General features: G+C 36.7%; 2 protein-coding genes across 2 annotated transcripts; both read left to right on the forward strand.

The window, feature by feature from the left end:
• Positions 1-7,198: 7,198 nt before the first annotated feature.
• On the forward strand, positions 7,199-10,033 carry LOC106389127 (phenylalanine ammonia-lyase 2-like). The gene is made up of 2 exons (XM_013829320.3): positions 7,199-7,781; positions 8,122-10,033. The coding sequence occupies exons 1-2, from the start codon at positions 7,357-7,359 to the stop codon at positions 9,869-9,871; spliced, it is 2,175 nt and encodes a 724-aa protein (XP_013684774.1). The 5' UTR covers positions 7,199-7,356; the 3' UTR covers positions 9,872-10,033.
• A 12,478-nt stretch (positions 10,034-22,511) lies between these two features.
• On the forward strand, positions 22,512-23,195 carry LOC106384302 (glutathione S-transferase T3-like). The gene has a single exon (XM_013824290.1). It carries the CDS (start codon positions 22,512-22,514, stop codon positions 23,193-23,195), a length of 684 nt encoding a protein of 227 aa, XP_013679744.1.
• Positions 23,196-24,414: the final 1,219 nt, after the last annotated feature.

Genomic DNA, 24,414 nt, shown 5'->3' on the forward strand with positions numbered 1-24,414 from the left:
TCAAGTTCAAAAGTGAAAATGGTTTGAAGCTGAAGAGGGAGAATGTTGGATAAGCTTCAACATTACTTAGCAAACAAGTTATCCTAAAGGAACTTGGATAACTAATAATGATAGATTTAGGATAAAGATAAGTTAAGTTAAGATTCCTAGATTGATATGTAATAGGAAAAGTTAAGATTTCTATTGCCTATATAAGAGGCCTAAGTGTAAGGAGGTCTCATAAGAAGAGAATAAGAAAGTTAAGAAAGATTAATAAAACAAAGCAACAGTTTTATTACGTTTGTGTTCTTGGCTACTATAATCAGCTCTATGGTATTGGAATTACAAATTGAAAACGATGCATGCCTTCGAATTCAAACTCCTGTGACTTGTAAAGATCAAAGATAATATTTGAATCTCATGGAAATTAATTTTAGATGGATACCTTACATGGTCAATAAGCGTATCAACAAGGAAGAACCATGCTCGGCGCTATGTAGAAGCCGAAGATTTCGATCAAAACTTATTGAACATGCCTTAAGCAGAAGCGGCCCAATGATGATGGTTTTGCTTTTGTTCAGTGATTTGGTAATTCAGTGATTTGGCTCTACCAAATCTTTTGATATGAGCGAATCATTTGTGATTGATCATTTAGCCATTGCAAACTCTGGACCCAAGAGTCGGACTAGGACGCCAATGGTCGCTTTGTGGTGGTTTAGATCATTCAGAGGTAGAGACAGTTGTCTCAAATCTGTTGCATGCTCATGAGAGAAAAAATGAAACATCATCTTTAATTATTTGGAAAATGTTTACTTTTGACAAGTTGCTACCATCCCAGTGACTTTTGGTTACACAAATCTAAATATATAAATTTTAAAAAGAAAAGGTTATGCACTAAAAATGGTGGAAGTTTCCTATTTGGGCAACTAACCAATTCTTCTTGTTGATTCTGATGTATCCACCACTTTTAACGGTGGAACTTTCCTATTTGTGAAACATTTCAATATTCATAAACCCTACTTCTCATTTCTATAAGGACGACATATTGCAAGAAGCAAAACAAAAGAAAATATGCAAATTCAGACAAGGCCAGTCTTGGTGGTGGTACTGATGGTAATAATGGTGGTTATGAGCACTTTCAATGTGGAGGGAGGAGGGAGAGGAATACACAACCAAGATCAAAGGCTTCACCATGTTGGAAATAAATCCGTCATTCCATCAGCAAGAGGAGTAGACAACCACCATAACATTCCACGACAAAACTATGACAATTGGGGTGGAAAAGGAGGAGACGCTGGTGGCGACGATGGAACCGGTTAGCACCAGAAACACGTAAGACAAGACATGACTGCGGCAATGATGCTCCTAAGACATGTATGTTTGTATTATGTAAAGATTGTGATGTAATTTCTGGCTTATGTTACATTTTGTGGTTTTATTTGATGTCTCCCAAGTATACATGTATTTTTGAGAAGTGTTGTGGTTCCAAGCTTGTGTGATGAATGAATGGCACTACTCATGAGAAGTGAGTTTCATAAAGAAAAAGTATGGATTACGTGTAGTTAAAATTAGTACCTTTACAGCTGATCTGGTCAAATTCTCGTCGAAAGTTAGTGAATTCGGTTTCAATGTAAAAATCGATCGGCAGAAATCTAGAAAAAAAGAGTTTTGTATTCGATTTTAAGTTCGATTGAAAACTTAAAACAAGCTTTTCAACCGAAGAAACTGTCTAGGGATTCTTTGGTTACCAGGAAACAAAAATTAGGAAACTCTTTGTTATTTCTGCTTATCCATTTGTACAACCCATGAGCCATAGCCCACAAGAGTTGAAGTCAAGGAAACTCAACCCAAAAATATCTATTCTTTTGCAATATTCAAATATCTTATTTCTTCGAGATAAGTAGACAGTTTGGTTTAGCTCAAAGCCCATGTATCAGGAAGTAAAAAAACCATAGAGTTCGTTAGTTAGTAGGAAGTGAGTAGGATTTTAATAGTTCTGTGAGCATTCTCAATTCTCATTTGTCATGAGATAGATTAGTAAAGTGAGAAATGAAAATCCGAACTTCTGTGAGAAACAAATATCACAAAATATATATTTTTTTAAATCTACTAAACTCAGAAAAATATCAAGAAATAGTTTTCTGAATATAAAGCAACAAACGAAAAAAAAAACTAAGCAACAACAATTCTCTCAGATACCTGTTTTTAAGTTTTTGTCACAAAAATAATTCTAAACAAAATGACCAAAATAATTATTTTTTATTTTAAAAATTTTAAAAATTATTTTTTATTTTTTAAAATTTGAAAATATCCTCAAAACTCCAGCCCTCAACTTTAAACTCTAAATCTAAATTAGTTTATCTTAAGGTATAAGAGCATCATTAACCCAAAAACCCACTTTGGATTTCTTAATGATTTTTAAATATTAAATGTTACTTAAGAAACTTAGTTAAGAGACACCAACATTTTTGTGCTCCAATGGAGTCTCTTATATAGGGGTTCTTAAAAAAAAAATTAAACATTGTTCAATTAAAGATAAAATTTATTTATTAAACATTGTTTAATTAAACATTGAGGTCAGATTAATGAGATTCCCAAAACATTTTCAATTTCAAATTGTTTTGTGAAAAACAGCAAACATGAAAAAGCGTACTATCTCTATGTATGCATGAAATTCGTTTCCTGGTTTTGCAAGAACATTATTTTGATTAATGTTAATGGGACAAAATCATACAGCAGAAAGAAGCATCCAACACAAGGAAACCAAAAACAAAACAAAGAACATAATGGAGAGAGTGAAGAAACAAAAGGAGATTGACAAAGCGATACCTAAACAAATATGTCCATTGCTGTAAATATGCGGATGTAGCGGCGCCGGTGGAACAAAAATAACCTGCTCAACATATCCAACACACACAAGAAATTACCAAACAAATCACAACTCTAAGTCCAACACTAAGCCCTTAATCACACAATTAAGAAACTTGGAGGAGAGGCCCTTAAGGTAGAAACTACAAACACTAATCACGATTTGATTGCCAGCAAGAGCATTAAAAAAAAACTTAAATGTAAATTCCAAAAAAGGAGATTAGAAAACCTGTTGCTCCGGTTACCTCTATTATCCATCTTTACAATTACAGAATCAAAATCTAAGACAATTACATAATCAAAATCTAATACAGAGACATGTAATTGCCAGTTTGCCACAACCACAAAACTGCTGAAAACAGCTTCCAAAGTTAGCCAATAATAGAACAAGCTTGTATCGTCTACGAATCTACCCCATAAGAACATATATAAGGACTAACAAGACAGTAGCAGGATGGGTTAAAATGAAATAAGTTCACATGAAGATCATCTTAATAACAGCTTTATGTACAATGATCAAGAAACTATGTGAAACGTTGAATACAAATTCATACATAGACAAGATGAATGCAGAGATTCCCAATAGTTAGAGCCACGAAACAAAGCTGCAAAAGGCTTACCGCAAAAATGCTACAATCAGTTTTGAGAGAGAAGAACTCCAAAGAGGTTTCACCACCACTCTCAAAGGGTCTAATATTCTCATTCCTCCTCGAGTACTTGATGGCACTGAAGATGCAAGATGTCTGTCCTGAAGTAGTCGTTGAAGTAGTTGCTGACGCAGACGACATGTTGAATGGTGACGACCATGTGGAGTCAAGATGTTGATCTGGAGTCGTGGAGACTTGGAGAGCAAAGGAGTATCTTGGAGAAAAGGCAAGAGAAATAAACTTGGGGAGCAAGAGGAATAAACTTGGGGAGCAAGTTTATGACTTAAAAAAAAGAGGAATAAATGCATTCCAAGAAAAGGAAAGTTGCACTTAATGTTATGGAAGATGTTCGTATCCATGTTGCCTTGGAGACTAGGGTTTCAAGAACATGGAGTTAATGATAAAATAGCTCTAAGGGTCGTCGGGAAAAAGATACAGACATAGAGGCTGATTTTATAGAGAGAGAGAAAAGCTCTTGAGTGTGGTCTTGGTCGTGCTGAAGTACTGACGGAAGAGAGACATAAGCTTTGTAGCTTAGGAATCGTTCAATAGTGTGTGTTAGGGTGTTAACACTAGACGTGTAAAAGCTGAATTAAGCAGATCTTGTAATAGATCGTTTAAAAGAGATTCTAATAAAGCATAAGTATTTGCTTGTAGTGTTTTGCCTCTCGATTTACTTTCGGCAGTACTACTATGGTGTCTCCTTTACATCAACAAGTGGTATCAGAGCAGGTCACCTAAGTTACTGGTGTGATCCTGAAGGCAAGAGGAAAGAAAGGAATGCATAGTACATCAGGAAGTATGGTGTCTGAGTTTATGCTTGATCCTGAACAATATGGGCATTGGAAAGTGAAGATGAAGGCAAGCTTACAAAGTGTTGATATGGATGTTTGGGCATCAGTGGAAGATGGCTATGAAGTTCCCAAAGCAGTAGATAAAGATGGTGTTGTGGTCAACAAACCATTGGCTAAATGGACAAAGCGTGAGAAGGAGATGTCAAAGTATAATGCAAAAGCTTTATGTGGTATTTTTACATCAGTCAAAAAGAAGCAACTCGATCTGATTCAAGGATGCAAGAATGCAAAAGAGGCGTGGGATATTCTGCAATTACACTTTGAAGGAACTGAGAAGGTTAAGAGTTCAAGGATGGACTTTTTCAAATCAAAATTTGAGAACTTGAAGATGGAAGAACATGAATCTGTATCAGATTTTAGTTCTCAACTCAGTGCGTTAGCACAAGAGGCTCGTGTTCTGGGCATGGACTACAAGGATAAAAAACTGGTGATGAAGTTTTTAAGGTGTCTGCCAGAAAGATTTATAGCTTATAAGGCAGCAATGTTTGTGTCTCTTGACATAGATAAATTCAGCTTTCATGAAGTTGTGGGTATGTTAAAAGCTCATGAGATGGAGCTTGATGGCGTGGGTAATCATAGTGAAGTTAACCTGGCAGTTGCTGAAACAACAAGTCAAAAATCAGAGGATGAAGAGGAGATGGTTAAGATGATTCGCATGCTTCACCAAGTACTACGGGAAGTGATACAGTGGCAAGGACATGAAGAAGTTGCTGTGAGAAAACAAAGGCAAGAAGATGGCGAGCCATGCAGTAATAAAGATGTGCAATGTTATAAATGCAGAGGATTTGGACACTTCAAAAGGGAATGTCCAATGGCCAAGAGAAGAAGATTCAAAGGCTGATAAAATGATTGACAACCTAGAATTAGATGATTCTGATATATAAGGTTGATATAATGGTCCAACAATTCGTATTTGTTCATGATTGACAACCTAGAATTAGATGATTCTGATATATAAGGTTGATATAATGGTCCAACTATTCGTACGCACAACTATGGTTTTGGTTTTAACAAACTTTCTTTTGTAGATTTAAGAAAAGATAGTGAAATATGGGAGATGAAGTAGATCGAAGATTATATGCGGTTTTGGATGAGGCGGTCGATGAATATATTGAGGATACATTCAACAACATCGTCGAAAATCGAACAGTCAAACCGAAGAAACGTGCATATGTCGAACGAAACCGCGGAGAGGGCCACAACCGTCTATGGAATGATTACTTCCGTGAAGATTCCACATTTCCGGCTCATTTTTTCAGACGCCGTTTCCGCATGAACAAGGAAGTATTCTTGCGTATTGTCAATCGCCTCTTCGAAAATGTTACATTTTTTCAGCAAAGAAGAGATGCTGTCGGACGGTTAGATCTATCTCCACTACAAAAGTGTACGGCAGCTATTCGTATGCTTGCTTATGGCTGCACGGCGGACGCCACAGATGAATATCTCCGACTTGGTGAAAGCACAGCACTTTCGTGTTTAACTAATTTTACAGAAAGCGTAATACAATTATTTGGAGAAGAGTATCTACGAAGACCCACTACAGAAGATCTTCAACGACTACTCGACATTGGAGAAATACGTGGCTTTCCTGGAATGGTTGGAAGCATCGATTGTATGCATTGGGAGTGGAAAAATTGCCCAACTGCTTGGAAAGGACAGTACACACGTGGATCAGGAAAGCCGACAATTGTCTTGGAGGCTGTCGCTTCACAAGATCTTTGGATATGACACGCTTTTTTTGGTCCACCAGGTACCTTAAACGATATTAACGTCCTCGATCGGTCACCTATTTTTGATGACATTTTACAAGGTCGAGCTCCAAGGGTACAATACGTGGTCAACGGACACCAATATGATATGGCGTACTACCTCACTGACGGTATATATCCAAAATGGTCAACATTTATCCAATCTATCTCACTTCCTCAAGGTCCTAAAGCAGAGTTATTTGCTAAAGTTCAAGAATCAACCCGAAAAGATGTGGAGCGGGCTTTTGGAGTATTGCAATCTCGATTTGCAATAGTGAAAAACCCGGCTATTTTGTGGGACAAGAAACAGATAGGGATGGTTATGCGAACATGTATCATACTTCACAATATGATAGTAGAAAATGAACGCAATGGATACACTCAGTATGATACATCTGAATTTGAAGAAGGAACCTCGACCAGAAGTTCGAATGTGGATGCACCCAATACTTCCGAGATGCCTCCAAATCTCGCTAATATGCTTCTTATACGGACTCATCTTCGTGATAGGCAGTTACATGAACGATTGAAAAATGATTTGGTAGAAAATATTTGGAACAAGTTTGGTAATGATGAAGATGAATAATTATTGTATGTTTGCATTTAATCATTCAATAAATGAATTTTCAATTTTAATGTTTTGCAACTTTCATAATTTTTAATTTCTTAAAAAAAAAAAATTCTAAGGACTTCATAGTAGTAACACCATTGGACATATAATTAGGATCAAAGTCCTTAACTATTCAGAAAAAAAAAATATTAAAATATGCTCTTATTCGGTATGGACGTTGAAATTGACTCTACTAGTACTACGTTTTTGCACACCTACTCCCAAACCATAATCACTCGTAAACTCTCACCAACCGCAAAACGCTATTTCCCTTCACCCACCAGCCACGACCACCTTTTCCAAATAGACTTTTTGCGGCTCAAACCAAAATCACGTTCTCTATCCTCAACCGTTAGATGATCATAAGCCATCCAACGGTCATCATGAAACTCTCCACCCACCCCCTCAATTCTCATTTTCAGTTAATGTTTTTATTATTATTATTATTACATAATAAAATAAAAAACTTGTTCTCTTGTACTTACCTAACATCAAACACTACCACATCGTGTCCTTATATAAACCACTCTCCTCATTCTCTTCTCCTCAGGAACACAAAACCAAACTCCTTCACCAACAATTCAAAAGCTCTCCTCTCTTTCATCCTTCACCAACAATTCAAAAGATCTGTTCCTATTTATCAAAAACCAATGGATCAGATCAACGGATCAGTTCACCAAAACGGCAAAATCGAAGCGATGTTGTTGTGCGGCGTAGTAGAGAAGACTAAAGTGACGGTGGCGGCGGATCCGTTGAATTGGGGTGCTGCGGCGGAGCAGATGAAAGGGAGTCATTTAGATGAGGTGAAGAGGATGGTTGAGGATTACCGTAAACCGGTGGTGAATCTCGGCGGAGAAACACTGACGATCGGACAAGTCGCGGCGATCTCGAACGTAGGCGGTGGCGTTAAGGTTGAGCTAGCGGAGGCTTCGAGAGCTGGCGTGAAAGCTAGCAGCGATTGGGTTATGGAGAGTATGGGTAAAGGTACTGACAGTTACGGTGTAACCACTGGGTTTGGAGCTACCTCTCACCGGAGAACCAAAAACGGCGCCGCATTGCAAACCGAACTCATCAGGTAATTAATAAAAATTTAAGATTGTGAGTGATTAACTAGAGCATGCAAGGAATGTGATCAAGCATTATTTTATTTTCTAATTTTAAAAACTTTCAAAGTTTGGGGTTGGAATAAGAGATATTATAATTTAGTGGATTAAGTGGAAAATTGGCAGTGATATTTGGTGCGGTCTAATTGTCACTGAATATACTCACGAGCATATTTGTTGCATGGGAAACACGCCGGGTCAGTATATCAGGTCGGGTCGGGTGGAGGTTTATCACGCCGGGCAGTGATATGTGTTGACTTTAGTTTATTTTATTATATAGTTTTTAATGAAATATCGTTTGTTACGTTTCAGGTTTTTGAACGCCGGAATCTTCGGGAACACGAAGGAGACATGTCACACGCTACCGGAATCCGCCACGAGAGCCGCCATGCTCGTCCGAGTCAACACACTCCTCCAAGGATACTCCGGGATCCGATTCGAAATCCTCGAAGCGATCACCAGCCTCCTCAACCACAACATCTCTCCGTCTCTCCCCCTCCGTGGAACCATAACCGCCTCCGGCGATCTCGTCCCCCTCTCCTACATCGCAGGTCTCCTCACCGGCCGTCCGAACTCCAAAGCCACCGGTCCCAACGGTGAATCCCTAACCGCCGAAGAAGCCTTCAAGAAAGCCGGAATCACTTCCGGATTCTTCGATCTACAGCCTAAGGAAGGCTTAGCGCTCGTCAACGGCACGGCGGTTGGATCCGGCATGGCGTCGATGGTTCTCTTCGAAGCGAATGTTCAATCGGTCCTCGCCGAGGTTTTATCCGCGATCTTCGCGGAGGTGATGAGCGGGAAGCCGGAGTTCACCGATCATTTGACTCACCGACTCAAACATCACCCCGGACAGATCGAAGCGGCGGCGATCATGGAGCACATCCTCGACGGAAGCTCGTACATGAAGCTAGCGCAAAAGCTTCACGAGATGGATCCGTTACAAAAACCGAAACAAGACCGTTACGCGCTCCGCACGTCTCCTCAATGGCTCGGCCCTCAGATCGAAGTGATCCGTCACGCCACGAAGTCAATCGAGCGTGAGATCAACTCAGTTAACGATAATCCGTTAATTGACGTTTCGAGGAACAAAGCGATTCACGGTGGTAACTTCCAGGGGACTCCGATAGGTGTCTCTATGGACAACACACGTTTAGCGGTTGCAGCTATTGGGAAGCTCATGTTCGCTCAGTTCTCTGAGTTGGTGAACGACTTCTATAACAACGGTCTTCCTTCGAATCTAACAGCTTCCAACAACCCAAGTTTAGATTACGGATTCAAAGGAGCAGAGATCGCCATGGCTTCTTACTGCTCTGAGCTTCAGTACCTTGCGAATCCAGTAACAAGCCATGTTCAATCAGCTGAACAGCATAACCAAGATGTTAACTCTTTAGGACTCATTTCCTCTCGTAAGACGTCTGAAGCTGTTGACATTCTCAAGCTGATGTCTACCACGTTCCTCGTAGCGATTTGTCAAGCTGTTGATTTGAGACATCTTGAGGAGAATCTGAGACAGACCGTGAAGAACACTGTTTCTCAAGTGGCTAAGAAAGTGTTGACCACTGGAGTCAACGGGGAGTTGCATCCATCCCGGTTCTGTGAGAAAGACTTGCTTAAGGTCGTTGATCGTGAACAAGTGTTTACATACGTTGACGATCCTTGTAGCGCTACTTACCCGTTGATGCAGAAGTTAAGACAAGTCATTGTTGATCACGCTTTATCCAATGGTGAGATTGAGAAGAACGCAGTGACTTCGATCTTTCAAAAGATTGGGGCTTTTGAGGAGGAGCTTAAGATGGTGCTTCCAAAGGAAGTGGATGCGACTAGAGAGGCTTACGCTAATGGAACGGCGGCGATTCCCAACAGGATTAAGGAATGTCGATCTTATCCGCTGTATAAGTTCGTGAGGGAAGAGCTCGGAACGAAGTTGTTGACCGGAGAAAAGGTCGTCTCTCCGGGAGAGGAGTTTGATAAGGTATTCACTGCTATGTGTGAAGGTAAGATTATTGATCCATTGATGGATTGTCTCAAGGAATGGAACGGAGCTCCCATTCCCATATGTTAAGAGAGCCTTCCTCTGTTATGCTCTGTTCTGTTTTGTCCAGCTTCAGTTTTGTTGCTTTTGCTTGTTTGAAATTTTAGGGTAATGTGAATGGTGTCACTTTGTATAATATATATGAAAATTACGTGTAATTCTCATTTGATGCATCAAACAATAGTTTTTATATGAGACAGAACAGAAGCAACCATGTCTTAAATGTTGTGCTCTCTGTCTTGAGTTGTGTGAGAAAAAACAATCTTTGTCAGAGTTTAGTTGTAGTCTGTAGATGTTGCATGTTCAGCGACTCTTGCTTATACTTATCATATTATGGATCATACTTATGAACAAACTTTTACTTAATTAGTGTACAACTTTATCTAAATGAACATTTATTTTCTCTGGAAACATAGATTCAGAGAGATATGAATCAAAATCAAAAAAATATATCTCCATTCTCACAAGTGCATGCCAGTGCAGTTCCTTCGATGCTGAGGAGCGCCCTGCAACAAACAACATCGAGGAAAGTGTTCTCATCGCATTGAATCCATAATCTTAATGGGCCAGAACAGAAATCATAAGCATCTTGAGCTTGATCAAGCAATGCCTTGAAGATTGGATGTTTAAGCATATCCATCTTTATCACAATCTCCTGTAATCATCACCTACATACACTACCAAATGTCCTCTTAGAACATCTTTAGGTATGGCTTCATTTTTTTTCTTGAATCCCCAAGAAACCTTACCGCAGCAACTCTCGCATGAATATCTCTTTACTATTATTTGAGGAGCATTCTAAATAATAAACCTTTGCCTCATGTGTTATTATCAAGATTGTCATTACTTATGTGTCATCATGAGAGCTCTTCTCATATCATTTAGTGAATAACTCTTGCATGCCTAGACTAATCACATATAGTGCCATTGGACATTTAAGTTTCATGTTTATGCATAATATAATTGGTTTTGATGGATTATACATATATCTCTTATTTTCATGCGAGTTTTAAAAATGTATTTATTGCTTTCATGCTTATTATATCTTCTCATTTTTTCTTGGCTGTATCTTTTTTTGCAACCTAACAATAGTAGTCAACTATATTGTAATCATTATCGCATTGTAAACAAGTTTTTATTTCATATATTTTTTATTGGATGATTTACATTCTACAAAATATAATATTGGTGTATGAGTTTTATATGGAGTGATAACACATTTCGTAGTTTGAAAAAAATAGGACCATATATTGATCAACGTTGTAGAAAGTTGCTATATTTCTAATAAACTATAGTTTACTACATAAATATAATGCATAATCTAACTTCTTTTTTAATGGTATACGTACTATGTAAGCGTATAGTTTAAATATTATATATAATATAATGCATAATCTAATCCTTTTTAATCTTGTATGTACTAGGTGGTGCCCAAACAAATTTATTGACTATATATATGGCAATTTTTCAATGCAATTTAATAATATTTGCCCAATATTTCAAATCATTGAATGTGTAAATTAATTGCTATATATATTGGGCATTCGAAAAATTATTTCTTGATTCACACTAGAACGCGGAAGATCGACATTGAATGCCATATATATTGGGAAAATATTATTAAATTTATTTACTTTCCATTATATATTCACAAATTAGCATTCGAAAAATTATTATAGGAAAGTTTTGACTCAGACCAGTATTCGTATGGAAATTAGAACAATTTGTGCTACAATTATTTATTAATTTAAAGTCCTATACAAATTCTATTCAATTTCTTAGATTAAGCACCAAGATTCTGAAATTAAGGACTCAACCCATCAAAACACGTCAATCTGGTTATATTCGATCAAGTTAATTTACAAAGTTAATTTTGTTTCCTATATGTTGATTTCTTAATTATATTACTTTCCATAATTTTAAAATTGGCAGCTAAAAGTTAGGGATTAATTCGATTTGATTTAGGCGAGATAATACTCTTTTTTCTCTAATCTTTCATAAGCAAAACCCTATAAGTGATCCCTGTATATAACATTAGACTGAAATTCATCCACATCAAAACCTACTATTTTTCTACATACAAAAAAAAATTCATGAATTTCGTCTTTGATTTTTCTTACATTGTTTTTTATCATGATAAGGTCGATTAAAGAATGTGATTAACAATGATGGGTTTCAAAAATTATTTTTGAACCTAACGATGTTCCAGAAATCGATGTTTTCAGAAAGAGGTATAACATTTCGTTTACTGAATTTGGTAAATATATGTGTTTAGTTTGGAAAGTTGATACTTTGTTATGGCTTTCTATAGAATTGCAAACCACGAGTTCTGAAGACACTTCTAACAGTAGTTGTGGTTTTATCAATTTTTTATTTGTTTCTTTATAAATTTGTTTCTTTCATATTATTCTGTTGCATATATTTCATTTTATTTTATATTCATAATTTATATTATGAAAACAATAATGCTCTTGCTTTTTTTTTTCATCTTAAATTGATAATAAATTTATATAAGTCTTTACTTACTCTTTTAGATTTATTTCCATAAAATATAATTAAAATACCCAATAAATTAGTCTATATAGTTTTAAAGTTATAATCTCTTTTAATCTATCACCCCGCGCAAAAATAAGGACTTGTCTATATAATATTTAAAAAAATGTAGCAGTTCAACTCTTGTTTAAAACATTTTTGATATATTTTCAATACTATACTAGAGATTGACCCGCACGCCCGCGCGGGTGTTAATTTTTACGGTTTTATAAATTTTTATTCGTTATTTTATAATTAGTGTTATATATTTAAGATGTGTCGTCGTATAACTAATTGTATTCAAAAGATTTGGACTGAATCGGGTATAAGATTATTTTTGGTACAAATATACGAAGCCCTTTCAGATACATTGGTTATTTAGATATTTTTATGTTTCTACACATCAGAATCAAAATCATTCAGACTCGAAAGGTCCCAACTCAAACCTCATACATAAATTTATAATATTCAAGTGACGTCTAATTTCAAAATCCAAAAAAATTAATCTTGAAAGAAACAACTTGTACCTCAATCAGTATCTGAATGTCCATACTTAACTGATTCTGCAAATAAATTAAAAAAAAAACTTTTTCTATATATTTGGAAAAAATAAGAAAAATAGAAAGAATTTTTTATTTAGTAAAATAGTTATATGAAGTGAAACATTAAGTGACAATAAAATGTAATACTTTTTAATTATTTTGATTTAAATTATTATTTTATTCACATAAACTATGCCTTTAAATTATGTGTTTGGCTATGTAATTTTTCACCAATTAGAACTAAAACAAAAGAAAGTTTTAGTAAAACAGATTAAACCAAACTATTAACCTTATGCAAAACTCGGTTATCTTAAATTTTTGTTTTTTATAATTGCACAAAGTTAATATTGATTAACTAATAAATAAAAAAATCTTCATTATTACTTTTATGGTATATTATAATTAATGATTTGATGTATTGTTACGGTAAATATAATTAATGATGTGATGTACTGTTAAACTAATATAATTAATTAAATTACTAAAATAACATCTATATTATTAAAAGAGAAGTACCCATTTGAAAATGTTCTTACTTCATTAATTAAACTCCTTTTTGTTTTTTTGCTTGTTTTTTTAAGTTGCATTTATAAAATATCCTAAAACGAATAAAACTGCCTAATTTATTACTTGTCTTTTTATTTACATTAATGAAATATGCTTAAATGAATTTAAACTTCCTATTTTATTGTTTGTCTTTTTCAGTTACCTTAATGAAATATCCTTAAATAAATTTGGACATAATGTCATTTAATCAACCAAAAAAACTCATGAGTTATCCTTATGTGCATAATTTTAATAAGGGAGATTTTTAAAAACGTGCATCATTAAAATGTTACCTAAAACATGCAGCACTAATATATAACATGCATCAATAAAACTAGAATTTGACTCACACAATTGTACGAATATTATTTTCAGTTGATTAAATTTAAAAATAATTATTTATTCAAAACATATTTAAGAATGGCTATGTTTCTAAAAATTATATATTATTATTTGCTCATAACTCATTTGTCATTTGATAAATTGTTAGAAATAAAATTTTAGCATAATATAACTCAGTTGTCATTTGCTAAATTTATAGTTTTTATTTATATTTTTTATTATTTAATTATAATATTTCATTTTATATTTGAAAGATAAATGAATTTTATTTCAAACAATATTTTTGTAAATGTATTTTTTAAAAAATAATCAATTAAAATTGTTATTATCATTGAATATCATTATTTTTGACATAATTTGAGTTTTTGTTTACATCAAAACTTATCATATTTTAGGATATTTTTAATTTAAAATGTAATTTTCATATTTTTTCAAACAAATTCTAAAAATATTTTTTAAATATTTTGTTATAATTGTTAAAAAATATTGAGTTGCATTTCAAATAAAAAGGTAAAGATATTAAAAATATTCTAATTAAAATATGTAAAATTTAATATAGTTTCAAAATAAAAAAAATTACACATAAAATAATCATGATTTTTGTTAACTGGGTGGATCATTATTTATATGATATCGCACACGAAAGAAAAATTTCTGTTTTTAAAATTATCTAATTAACTCTATACTCATTTTTTTAATATTTTTTATATGATATCACACATTCGTAAAAAAATAGATAGTTTAAGATGCAAAAAAATATTTACTTAATGAATATAATATGAACGAATATTACAAATACATCATTTAATAAAATAAATAATTAAAAACTGAAAATTTATACTCGCGCTGGCGCGCGGATCAGGGTCTAGTTATACTTATAATTTTATACATTAATATTTATTTTTCATAATTAGTGTTTTATATTTTAGATATGTCGTAATATAACTAATTGTAGTCAAAAGACCTGAATCGAATCGGATAATATGGTTATTTTTGGTACAAATATCCAAACCCGTTTCAAATGCATTGGTTATTTATATATTTTTAGGGTCATATACATCAGAACCAAACTCATCCAGACTCAAAAGAACTCAACTAAAAGCCTAAACATAAATTTATAATATTCAAGGAGGGAGTAATTTTAAAACAAAAAAAAACGATACCCGAAAGGAACAACTCGTACCTAAGTGGATATCTAGTGTTCATGCCTAACTGATTTTATAAACTAATAAAAAATACATTTTCTATGTGTTTTGCTAAATTAAGTGAAATAGAGAGATTTTTTTTTTTTTATTTAGTAAGACAATTATATTGAGTGAAAAATTAAGTGACAATAAATGTAATTCATTTTTATTATTTTGATTTAAGTTATGATTTTATTCACAAAACACGTCTTTGAATTATTTTTTTGGCTACGTAATTTTCCACCGATTGAAATTAAAAAAAAAATGTTTTAGTAAAACAAACTAAAACAAACGTTTAACCTTATGCAAAACTCAGTTATTTTACTTTTTTGATTTTATAATTGGCACAAAATTAATATTGATTAACTACTAAATAAAAATCTACAATATTATTATTATGGTAATATAATTAATGATGTGAAATATTGTTAAGGTAATATAATTAATAAATTTGTTAATATGAGTGAAATATGGAAGTACAATTAATGTAATAATGCTATCCTCGTTTCCAAACAATTCTCAGTTATACTACTATTCATGTTTCCAAACAGTACTAAAATGTACTTCAATTTTAATAATATAAATTCTACGTTGTGATTTTAGATTCACATGGAATAGAAAAATTCTGGATGAACAACTTCTGAACGGCTATCTTGGACAAAAAAAATGTTTTCTCTTACATGGTAAATTGATTCTCTTACATTGATCTCTTAGAGGCAAGCATTGCCTAAAGTTTATTAAAGTTGAACTTTATGCGCTAATTTTTATAAACAAATTGAAAAGGATACACTGATGTGAGAGATATCCACACATATGTATTAATGTATCAGGAACCAGTCCTACAATGAAATTTACCAAAATGAATTGACGATTTTGAAGAATTGAAGATCAAATCATAAGTGGTTAAACCTACTTCTTTTCTTCGTATTGAATCTCTTTATGAAATTAATATAAGAATATCTAAGCCGTCAGAATGGTTGAGCCTCAAGATCTGCTTCGCTTAGCCATTTTGATAGCCATGATAGTTTGTGGATCAAAGATTTGGAGTATGTGTTTATATAAGCCAAGAACAAAGAGAGTTGTAAAGGTTACATCTATGGCGATTAAAATGTAAAGAAGGGACTTTAATGAGTGTTTGTGATGCAAAGCCAATTTAACTACAAAGAAACGTATAAGTGTTCAAATCTCTTAGAAACACAAAGAGTTATAAGAACAACTTTTCTTATTAGCTTTAGAAACTACTCAAAACTAAAGCTCTCAATATGTTTCTCTCAGATCATATGGAACACCTCTCCATTAGACCTATATTTATATGAAAGACAATTTCCTTTAACATGTGGGATATGGAAAACACAAACATAACCTAAATAGAAACTTTCTTTTCCTATTTCTAGGTTTCCTTATTGTGTTTATCTTAACATATTAAACATCTAATAATATGTTAAGTTTCTACAAGCTTGGAATTATCCAACATTCACCCCCTTAATTCCAACTTGAATTAGGGAGATCAATTTCTTGAACTCCGATTAAGCTCCTCATTTGCTTGAACATAATCCTTGCTAATGGTTTGGTAAGGATGTCGGCCTTCTGCTCAACACCCGGCACATGCTCCACTTCGATCTGCCCGTTCTCCACACACTCACGAATGAAGTGATACTTCTTGAGTACATGCTTACTCCTTCCATGGAAAACTGGATTCTTGGTTAGAGCAATGGCTGATTTGTTGTCGATCCTAAGCTTGACTCTCTCGCATTCTTTGCTTAGTATCTCACTCAACAATTCCTTGATCCATATAGCTTGCTTCGCTGCTTCTGTTGCTGCCATGAATTCTGCTTCGCATGATGACAATGCAACCGTCTGCTGCTTCTGCGACGTCCAAGTAATCAGTGATGAACCGTAGTAGAATGCATGTCCTGATGTGCTCCTCCCGTTATTGAGATCAATGTTGTGACTGCTGTCACTATAACCAACAACACTCCTTGACCCATCTCCCTTGAAGAACAGACCGTAGTTTGTTGTTCCTTTCACATATCGCAATATGTGTTTGATGGCTTGTCCGTGAGAGTCTCTCGGATTGTGCATGTATCGGCTAAGAACACCTACTGCGTAACACAGGTCGGGTCTTGTGTGAAGCAGATACCTCAAACATCCTATGATTCTTCTGAATTCGGTAGCATCTATCTCTCGTTCATCTTCAGCTTTTGAGATCTTCAAATTCGCCTAAATTGGAATTTGAGTTCCGTTACACGCTTCCATCTTTGTGTCACGCATGATTCCTTGAGCATACCTCTCTTGTTTTATTCTGATTCCGTCTGCTCCTTGAATCACCTCTATGCCAAGGTAGTACGTTAGCTTACCTAGATCTGACATCTCGAACTTCTTAGACATCTCCTCCTTGAATTACCAAATCACCTTAAGTGAAGTTCCTGTCACAAATAGATCATCAACGTAGATGGCAATGATCAAGACGTCTCCTCCTTCAGTCTTGCAGTACACTGATGGTTCCTTCGTGCACTTCTCAAATCTCATCTCCTTGAGAACCTGATCGAGTTTTACATTCCATGCCCTGGGTGCCTGGCGTAACCCATACAAAGCCTTGTGTAACACATACACTCGATCCTCTTCTCCTTTCTTTTCGAAACCTTCAGGTTGAGTTACATACACTAACTCCTTTAGATCTCCATTCAAGAAAGCGGTCTTCACGTCCATGTGATGTATCTCCCAACCGTTCGTTGCTGCGAGGGCTATTAAGAGCTGAATGGTTTCAAGTCTTGCCACTGGTGCAAACACTTCATCGAAATCTATTCCTTCTCTTTGTACATAGCCTTTTGCCACAAGTCTCGCCTTATACTTGCTCACTGTACCATCCGCCTTTCTCTTGATCTTGAAGATCCACTTCAACCCTATAGGTTTCACTCCAGCCGGTCTATCCACAAGTTCCCATGTCTTGTTTCTTGTGATAGACTCCAACTCGGCCACCATCGCCTCAACCCATTCTCGTACGTGTTCAGCTTCAAAATAATTCTCTGGCTCACCATCCACTGTGAGCAACAGCATTGCACTTTCTTGATCTGCAAGTAACACATAATAATCGAGATATCTTGGTTTTGTTATGGTTCGGCCTTGTTTGGTCACCAGCGGTTGACCTCCACCGTTTTGGTTTGCATTGTGATCCGCATCTTCTTCTTTTTCCTCATCTTGGTTTATAGCTTCTTGTTCATGATCCTTACCTTGATCATTACCTTCTTCTATATCACTCTCATGTGGAAGCTTAAGCATGTTCGGTTCACAATCAGCTTGGTTTGTTGTAGACGCCCAGTCCCAAGCTTTCTCTTCATCGAAAATCACATCTCTACTCACCATCACCTTCCTTTTGTCTGGATCATAAAGTCAGTAGGCTTTGGAACCCGGCTCAGTTCCAAGATTGACCATACTCTTTGATCTCTCATCCAACTTCTTCAGATAAGGACCAATGATTTTCGCATGAGCTACACAACCGAATATCCTCAAGTGCTTGATATTTGGTTTCCTCGATGTAAGGCATTCATATGGCGTTTGATTTTTCAAGGCTTTTGTAGGAACTCTGTTGATGAGGTGAGTTGAATGTCGTACAGCTTCACCCCACAAGTAGTTCGGCATCTTCATTGCCTTCAGCATACTTCTTGTCATTCCCATCAAGGTTCGGTTTCTCCTCTCCACAACACCGTTTTTTTGAGGTGTGTAAGGCGCGGTTAGGTGCCTTTTAACTCCATTCTCTTCACAGAATAGATTGAACTCAGCTGAGGTAAACTCTCCTCCTCTATCGGTGCGAAAGGTTTTGATGGTTGAGCCTGTCTGCTTCTCTACACTCTCTTTAAACCTTTTAAATCGATCGAATACCTCACTCTTCTCCTTCAATAGCATAACCCACATATACCTAGAGAAGTCATCGATCAAGACAAAGACATACTTATTATTTGCAGGCGTTGGTGGTGTGATTGGACCACACAAATCTCCATGCAATAACTCTAATGGCTTTGTCGCACGAAACATGGCTTTGGTCGGGAATGACTGTCTGATCTGCTTCCCTGCGAGACATGCGTCACACACGCTTTCTTCGTGTGTTACACACGACATTCCTACGACCATCTCCTTCCTTACCATGTTGTTCATCACTCCATAGCTTATATGTCCTAGCCTAGCATGCCACCTCCATGTAGCATCTACGTCCCTGACATGTAAACATTCCAGGTAGCTTATCTCCATAGGGGTCTTGTAGAGACGGTTTGGAGATCTTGTCACACGAACTAGCAACCTTCCATGCGAATCTGTGAGCGTTAAGTAGACATCTTTCATGTTAACCTCACATCCGTTTTCTGTTGCTTGCCCAAGACTCAATATATTGTGCTTCAGATTGGGTATGTAGTATATGTCCTTGAGTGCCTTCTTCTCTCCAGTCTTGCACACAAAGGTAACCACACCCATTCCTACAATGTCAACACACGATCCATCACCAAACTTCACCTTCCCTTTGGTGTTGAGATTCAAACTCGAAAAGAACTTCTTGTTCCCTGTCATGTGATTGCTCACTCCATTATCCAAATACCAGACACTTGCACTGCCTTTGTCGATATCAAGATTCTTCGGAATCACCTTATTTTCGTTCAAAAACACCACCTCGTGTACATAGAGTGCATCAGCCTCTTCTGTCTCGTTTAGTTTGGTTTCTTGATTCTTCTCTGTCTTTTCGGGACAGACAGTTGCGTAGTGACCAGGCTTGTCACATCTCCAACATATCAGCTTTGAACGATTCTTCTTCGAGTTGTTATCTTCGGTGTGTGACACACGGTTTTGGTTATGTGACCTACCTCGACCTCTGCCTCTACCGTTCCGTCCTCTTCCTCTACCACGGGAATTCTCATAGCCCCTCTGACTATGCTCTTCATTGTTCGAAAACATCAGTTTCCCTTGGTCTTCTTTCTGAGTTTCTTCTCCTACACGCTCCTCGTACGCCTTAAGCCTTCCAACTATGTCTTCAAACCCCGTCGAGTTGAGATCTAGGACTTGCTCAAGTGATGCTACGATCTGGATATACTTGTGTCTTGGAAGACCCTTCAAGAACTTCTTGACCATCTTGGATTCTTCTATGTTTTCTCCCAACGAGGTTGCTTTGGATGATAGGCCCGATATCTTCCCCGCGAAGTCATCGACCGTATCTACATCATCCATCTTCAACCTATCAAACTCCGTCATCAACGTCTGAAGTCTCGCCTCCCTTACACGATCAGCTCCTAGGTGTCGCGACTTGATGGCATTCCAGATCTCTTTTGATGCAGTTTGTTCTCCCACCTGGAGAATCAAAGTCTCTGGAACAGATTGAAACAAAAGAGCTATCGCAACATCGTTGTTCTTTTGATCAACTGAACCGGGTTCGATTGTGTCCCACACTTCATGAACACGTAGTAGAACCTTCATCCTCATCGACCAAACTGTGTAGTTTGTCGGTGACAACATCGGACATTGGATGGATGTAGATCCAAAGTACTTCGTGCGTGGAGCCCTAGTCACGTCAGCCATCTTGCCGTCGCGATCTCTTGTTCACAAGCACCAGGATCTTAAGCTACAACTTAAGCTTAGATCGAGTCTCCAACCTGAGGCTCTGATACCAATTCAAATCTCTTAGAAACACAAAGAGTTATAAGAACAACTTTCTTATTAGCTTTAGAAACTACTCAAAACTAAAGCTCTCAATATGTTTCTCTCAGATCATATGGAACACGTCTCCATTAGACCTATATTTATATGAAAGACAATTCCCTTTAACATGTGGGATATGGAAAACACAAACATAACCTAAATAGAAACTTCCTTTTCCTATTTCTAGGTTTCCTTATTGTGTTTATCTTAACATATTAAACATCTAATAATATGTTAAGTTTCCACAAGCTTGGAATTATCCAACAAGTGTTACCAAAGATCGCCATTATCAATCCTATATAGCTAGTGGTGGTCCGCGGTGGCTCAACTCTATCATCCGTTCTCAAACTGCAGAAGGTGCGCCCGCTGCAAGATGAAATTCCACCATCTCAGGATCAGGCTTTGGAGTTTCTTTTCTTTAGTTTCATTGTTATCCTTCTTTTGAAGGTTCTCTTTTTATTTAGCATCTACCGATGTTGGTTTTGGTGCTACTTTGGTTTGTACTCTGTTTGAACTCTGTTTCAAGCCTTGAAGCTTGAACGTTGAAATAAATTCAACCTTGACAAAAAAAAAAACGTATAAGTTAGAGCAAGTTTAACCCTGTATCTTATTGTTGTATCTTATCTTAATTGGGATTAAAAATAAATGAGAAAAATAGATTTAGGGAAGACACGCCTCCTAATTAGGAGGTAGCAGAAACGTATCCCGCGGGACACCTGTCAAACCGTGAGTGGGTAGAGGAGAGGTTGAAGCGGTCTCGCCTCTTTCTCTCTGTCTCTCTTCTCTCCTTCTGTCAAATGTCTCTCCCGACGGCGATTTTTTTATCTCTCTGTCGACGGCGACTTCTCCCCCCATCGGTGGCTCTCTGGTTTCTCTCTCTCTCGGTGGCTCTCGGTTTCTCTCTCTCTCGATGGCTCTCATCGGCTACCTCTCTTTCGGTGTCTCTCTCGACTCTTTCTCTGGTTTCTCTCTCTCTCTCGGTGGCTCTTCTCTCGACGGCGACGGAACTCCCTCTTGGTGTCTCTCTTCCAAGGTAAAACGACTGTTGTGTTTTTCAATTATGCATGTATTTAGATTATGCATGTTTTTGTTTTGATCAATTTTGCATGTTTTTTTTATTTTTTTTGTCTTTTCGATTCTGTATCTCGGTGGCTCTCAAGCACGACGGCGACGGACAACTATCTCGGTGGCTCTCCTCCAATCGAAAGGTAAAGCTTCTGATTCATGTTGTTCGATTTTGAAGATTTTGATTTGTTTGTGGTGTTTGATTCTGTCTGTAGATTCTATATGTTGTGTCTTAGGATGGATGGATCAATTTCGAATTGTTTGTTGCAAGTTGGTTTAAAATGTGTCTTGATTAATTTTTTCTTTCTGTCTTTGTTTCGTCAGATGGATGGATGAATTTGCTTTTGTTCTTTGCGTTTTCAATGCGAATGATGAAGGGAATTAACCAAGTTTTTGGAACAAAGTTCAATGCAATACAGGTTAGCAATTACTCTTTGGTCTTGTGTAACAAGGTTTGATTTGTTCTGTCTCTGTTGTGTATTATGGTAACTCTTTAATCATGTGTAAATGAATAGATTTAGCTTCTGGTCTGAATAGAACTGAGTGTAATTAATGTTATGGTTAGCTTTAGCTAATGGTTAGGTAGAAATGAATGGTGTAGTGATGAATGTGTTAGATAGATGTCAACTCGGTTTGGTTGTTGTGTTCAATGCTTTGATAGTTCTCTTCAATCTATAAAAAATATTCATCATCCTCTTTCTTGAATTCATTTCAAACCGTATTTCCTCCTCTCACTTCCTCACTCTTTCCTTCTCCTCTATCTCTCTTTAGCTTGTTTTGGAGATGGATTCCAATCCATTTACGCATACAGGAAACTTTGTTGATCTACTTCATAGTCAACAAAGTATTTCTTTTGCTAACTATGAAGATATCTCGACTCTCTCTTCATCTCAACTTCCTTCTCTTGGCACGGATGATGTTGGTGAGCGTCGGGAACGAAGGACGTGGACTCCTACTGATGATATTCTGCTGATCAGCTCGTGGCTCAACACGAGCAAAGATCCAGTTGTTTCCAACGAGCAAAAATCAGGCACCTTCTGGGAGAGAGTTGCAGCCTATTTTTCTGCAAGTCCGAAGGTAGCTGGCTGCGAGGAGAGATCGGCTAATAACTGTAAGCAGCGTTGGCACAAGATTAACGACTTGGTCTGCAAATTCTGTGACGCGTACGAAGCTGCAACTAGGGAGAAAAGTAGTGGTTGCAATGAGAATGATGTCCTCAGAAGAGCTCATGAGATTTTCCACAACAACCATAAGAAGAAATTCACTTTGGAGTATGCTTGGAAGAAATTGCGAAACGACCAGAAGTGGTATGAAATTTTAAGTGCTAAAAACGATGGAAGCTCTAAGAAAAGGAAGTGTGAAGACGGTGCAGACTCATCGGCCTGTCAACCATCTGAAACCAAGCGTCCCGCGGGTGTTAAAGCATCAAAGGCCCGTGGGAAGAAGACTATGAGTGAGGAGAATTAAGTGAATGGGTTTCAAGGTATGTGGGACATTAAACATAAGGATTTGGAAGTGAAGGACAGGTTGTCGAATATGAGTATACTTGAGTCTCTTATTGCAAAGAAAGAACCTCTATAGCTGACTATGAAGAAGCCCTCAAGAAGAAACTCATCAGTGACTTAATGTTTAATTAGTGTAAGTGTAACTCTCTGTTTCTTGGTCTTGTTAACACTGTGGTTATTGTTTTTCTTATAACTGCTTGGTAGTTTTGTTAACTCAGTGCAACATTGTTATTGTTAACTCTGTTTCTTGGTCCTGTTAGGTCTGTTTCTAGCTCTGTCTTTCTTGTCTTTGTGGTCTTGTTATGGTTTGTGTAACACCTCCGAACCGTCCTAAGCATAGGTCGACCCACCGGCCAACAATCAAACAAGAACATGACCGACGGACGACCAACACCAAGGGTTGGAGATGAAAGGCCAACCGGCCAGCCAACAATCAAAAAAGAACATGACTGACCGTCGAACCCAACACCATGGTCCGGAAGCGCTACGTGATGGGCTAGGGACGATCCTGTCAGAGTCACAAACTTTACTCCACGACCCAGACCAGTTCATCCACTAACTCGTCCCGCTGCGTCAAGGCATAAGGCTTTGCAACCCGTACCTAGAGTTAGCATTTTTCGTTAGATCAAGGCCTAAGGATTTTTAACCCGTACCATGACCTAACGTTGTGTTAGACTGGACTAGTCAAATATCAGAGTACTCATGAAGCGCATATAAAACAAATACTTTATTGATTTAGGAAATATTCATACATAGAATAATTCGAGACTAGGCCCGGCCTAATGCCAAATCGAGCCAACAAACACATAACAAAATACCGTTTACAAAAGGCATGAAATCTACTCCGGCGGTCCTAATGTCCAAAACCAAGCTATCCGATCATCCTTACCTAAAGCGACCTGCAAAAAGGACAACGGAGTTGGATGAGTAATCTAGTATTACTCAGTGAGCTGGCGGCCTCTACCCGCAACCTAGACTCTAACCCAGACAACCCAAAATAACAATCAATCTAGCCCTAGCATGCAATAAAAGCTAAGGCTAAGCAATCGATTACAAATCAATAACCTCAATTATTATCTAATCAGACCGTTACTAAGATAGACAAGGCCTCCTGCCATGAATCTAACTTCAAGTAACGGGAACCTGCATGAAAAACAAGTCAACAACCAATCTTGAATTTA

Source organism: Brassica napus, chromosome C4 (assembly GCF_020379485.1).
Source record: "Brassica napus cultivar Da-Ae chromosome C4, Da-Ae, whole genome shotgun sequence".
In the NCBI taxonomy this organism is placed as follows: Eukaryota; Viridiplantae; Streptophyta; class Magnoliopsida; order Brassicales; family Brassicaceae; genus Brassica; species Brassica napus.

What these genes read in the sequence shown, in the direction of transcription:
- LOC106389127 (XM_013829320.3), top strand. Translation starts at nt 7,357, where the DNA reads ATGGATCAGATCAACGGATCAGTTCACCAAAACGGCAAAATCGAAGCG. An exon ending in TTGCAAACCGAACTCATCAG is followed by an intron (nt 7,782 to 8,121) that starts GTAATTAATAAA and finishes GTTACGTTTCAG; the next exon opens with GTTTTTGAACGCCGGAATCT.
- LOC106384302 (XM_013824290.1), top strand. Translation starts at nt 22,512, where the DNA reads ATGGATTCCAATCCATTTACGCATACAGGAAACTTTGTTGATCTACTT.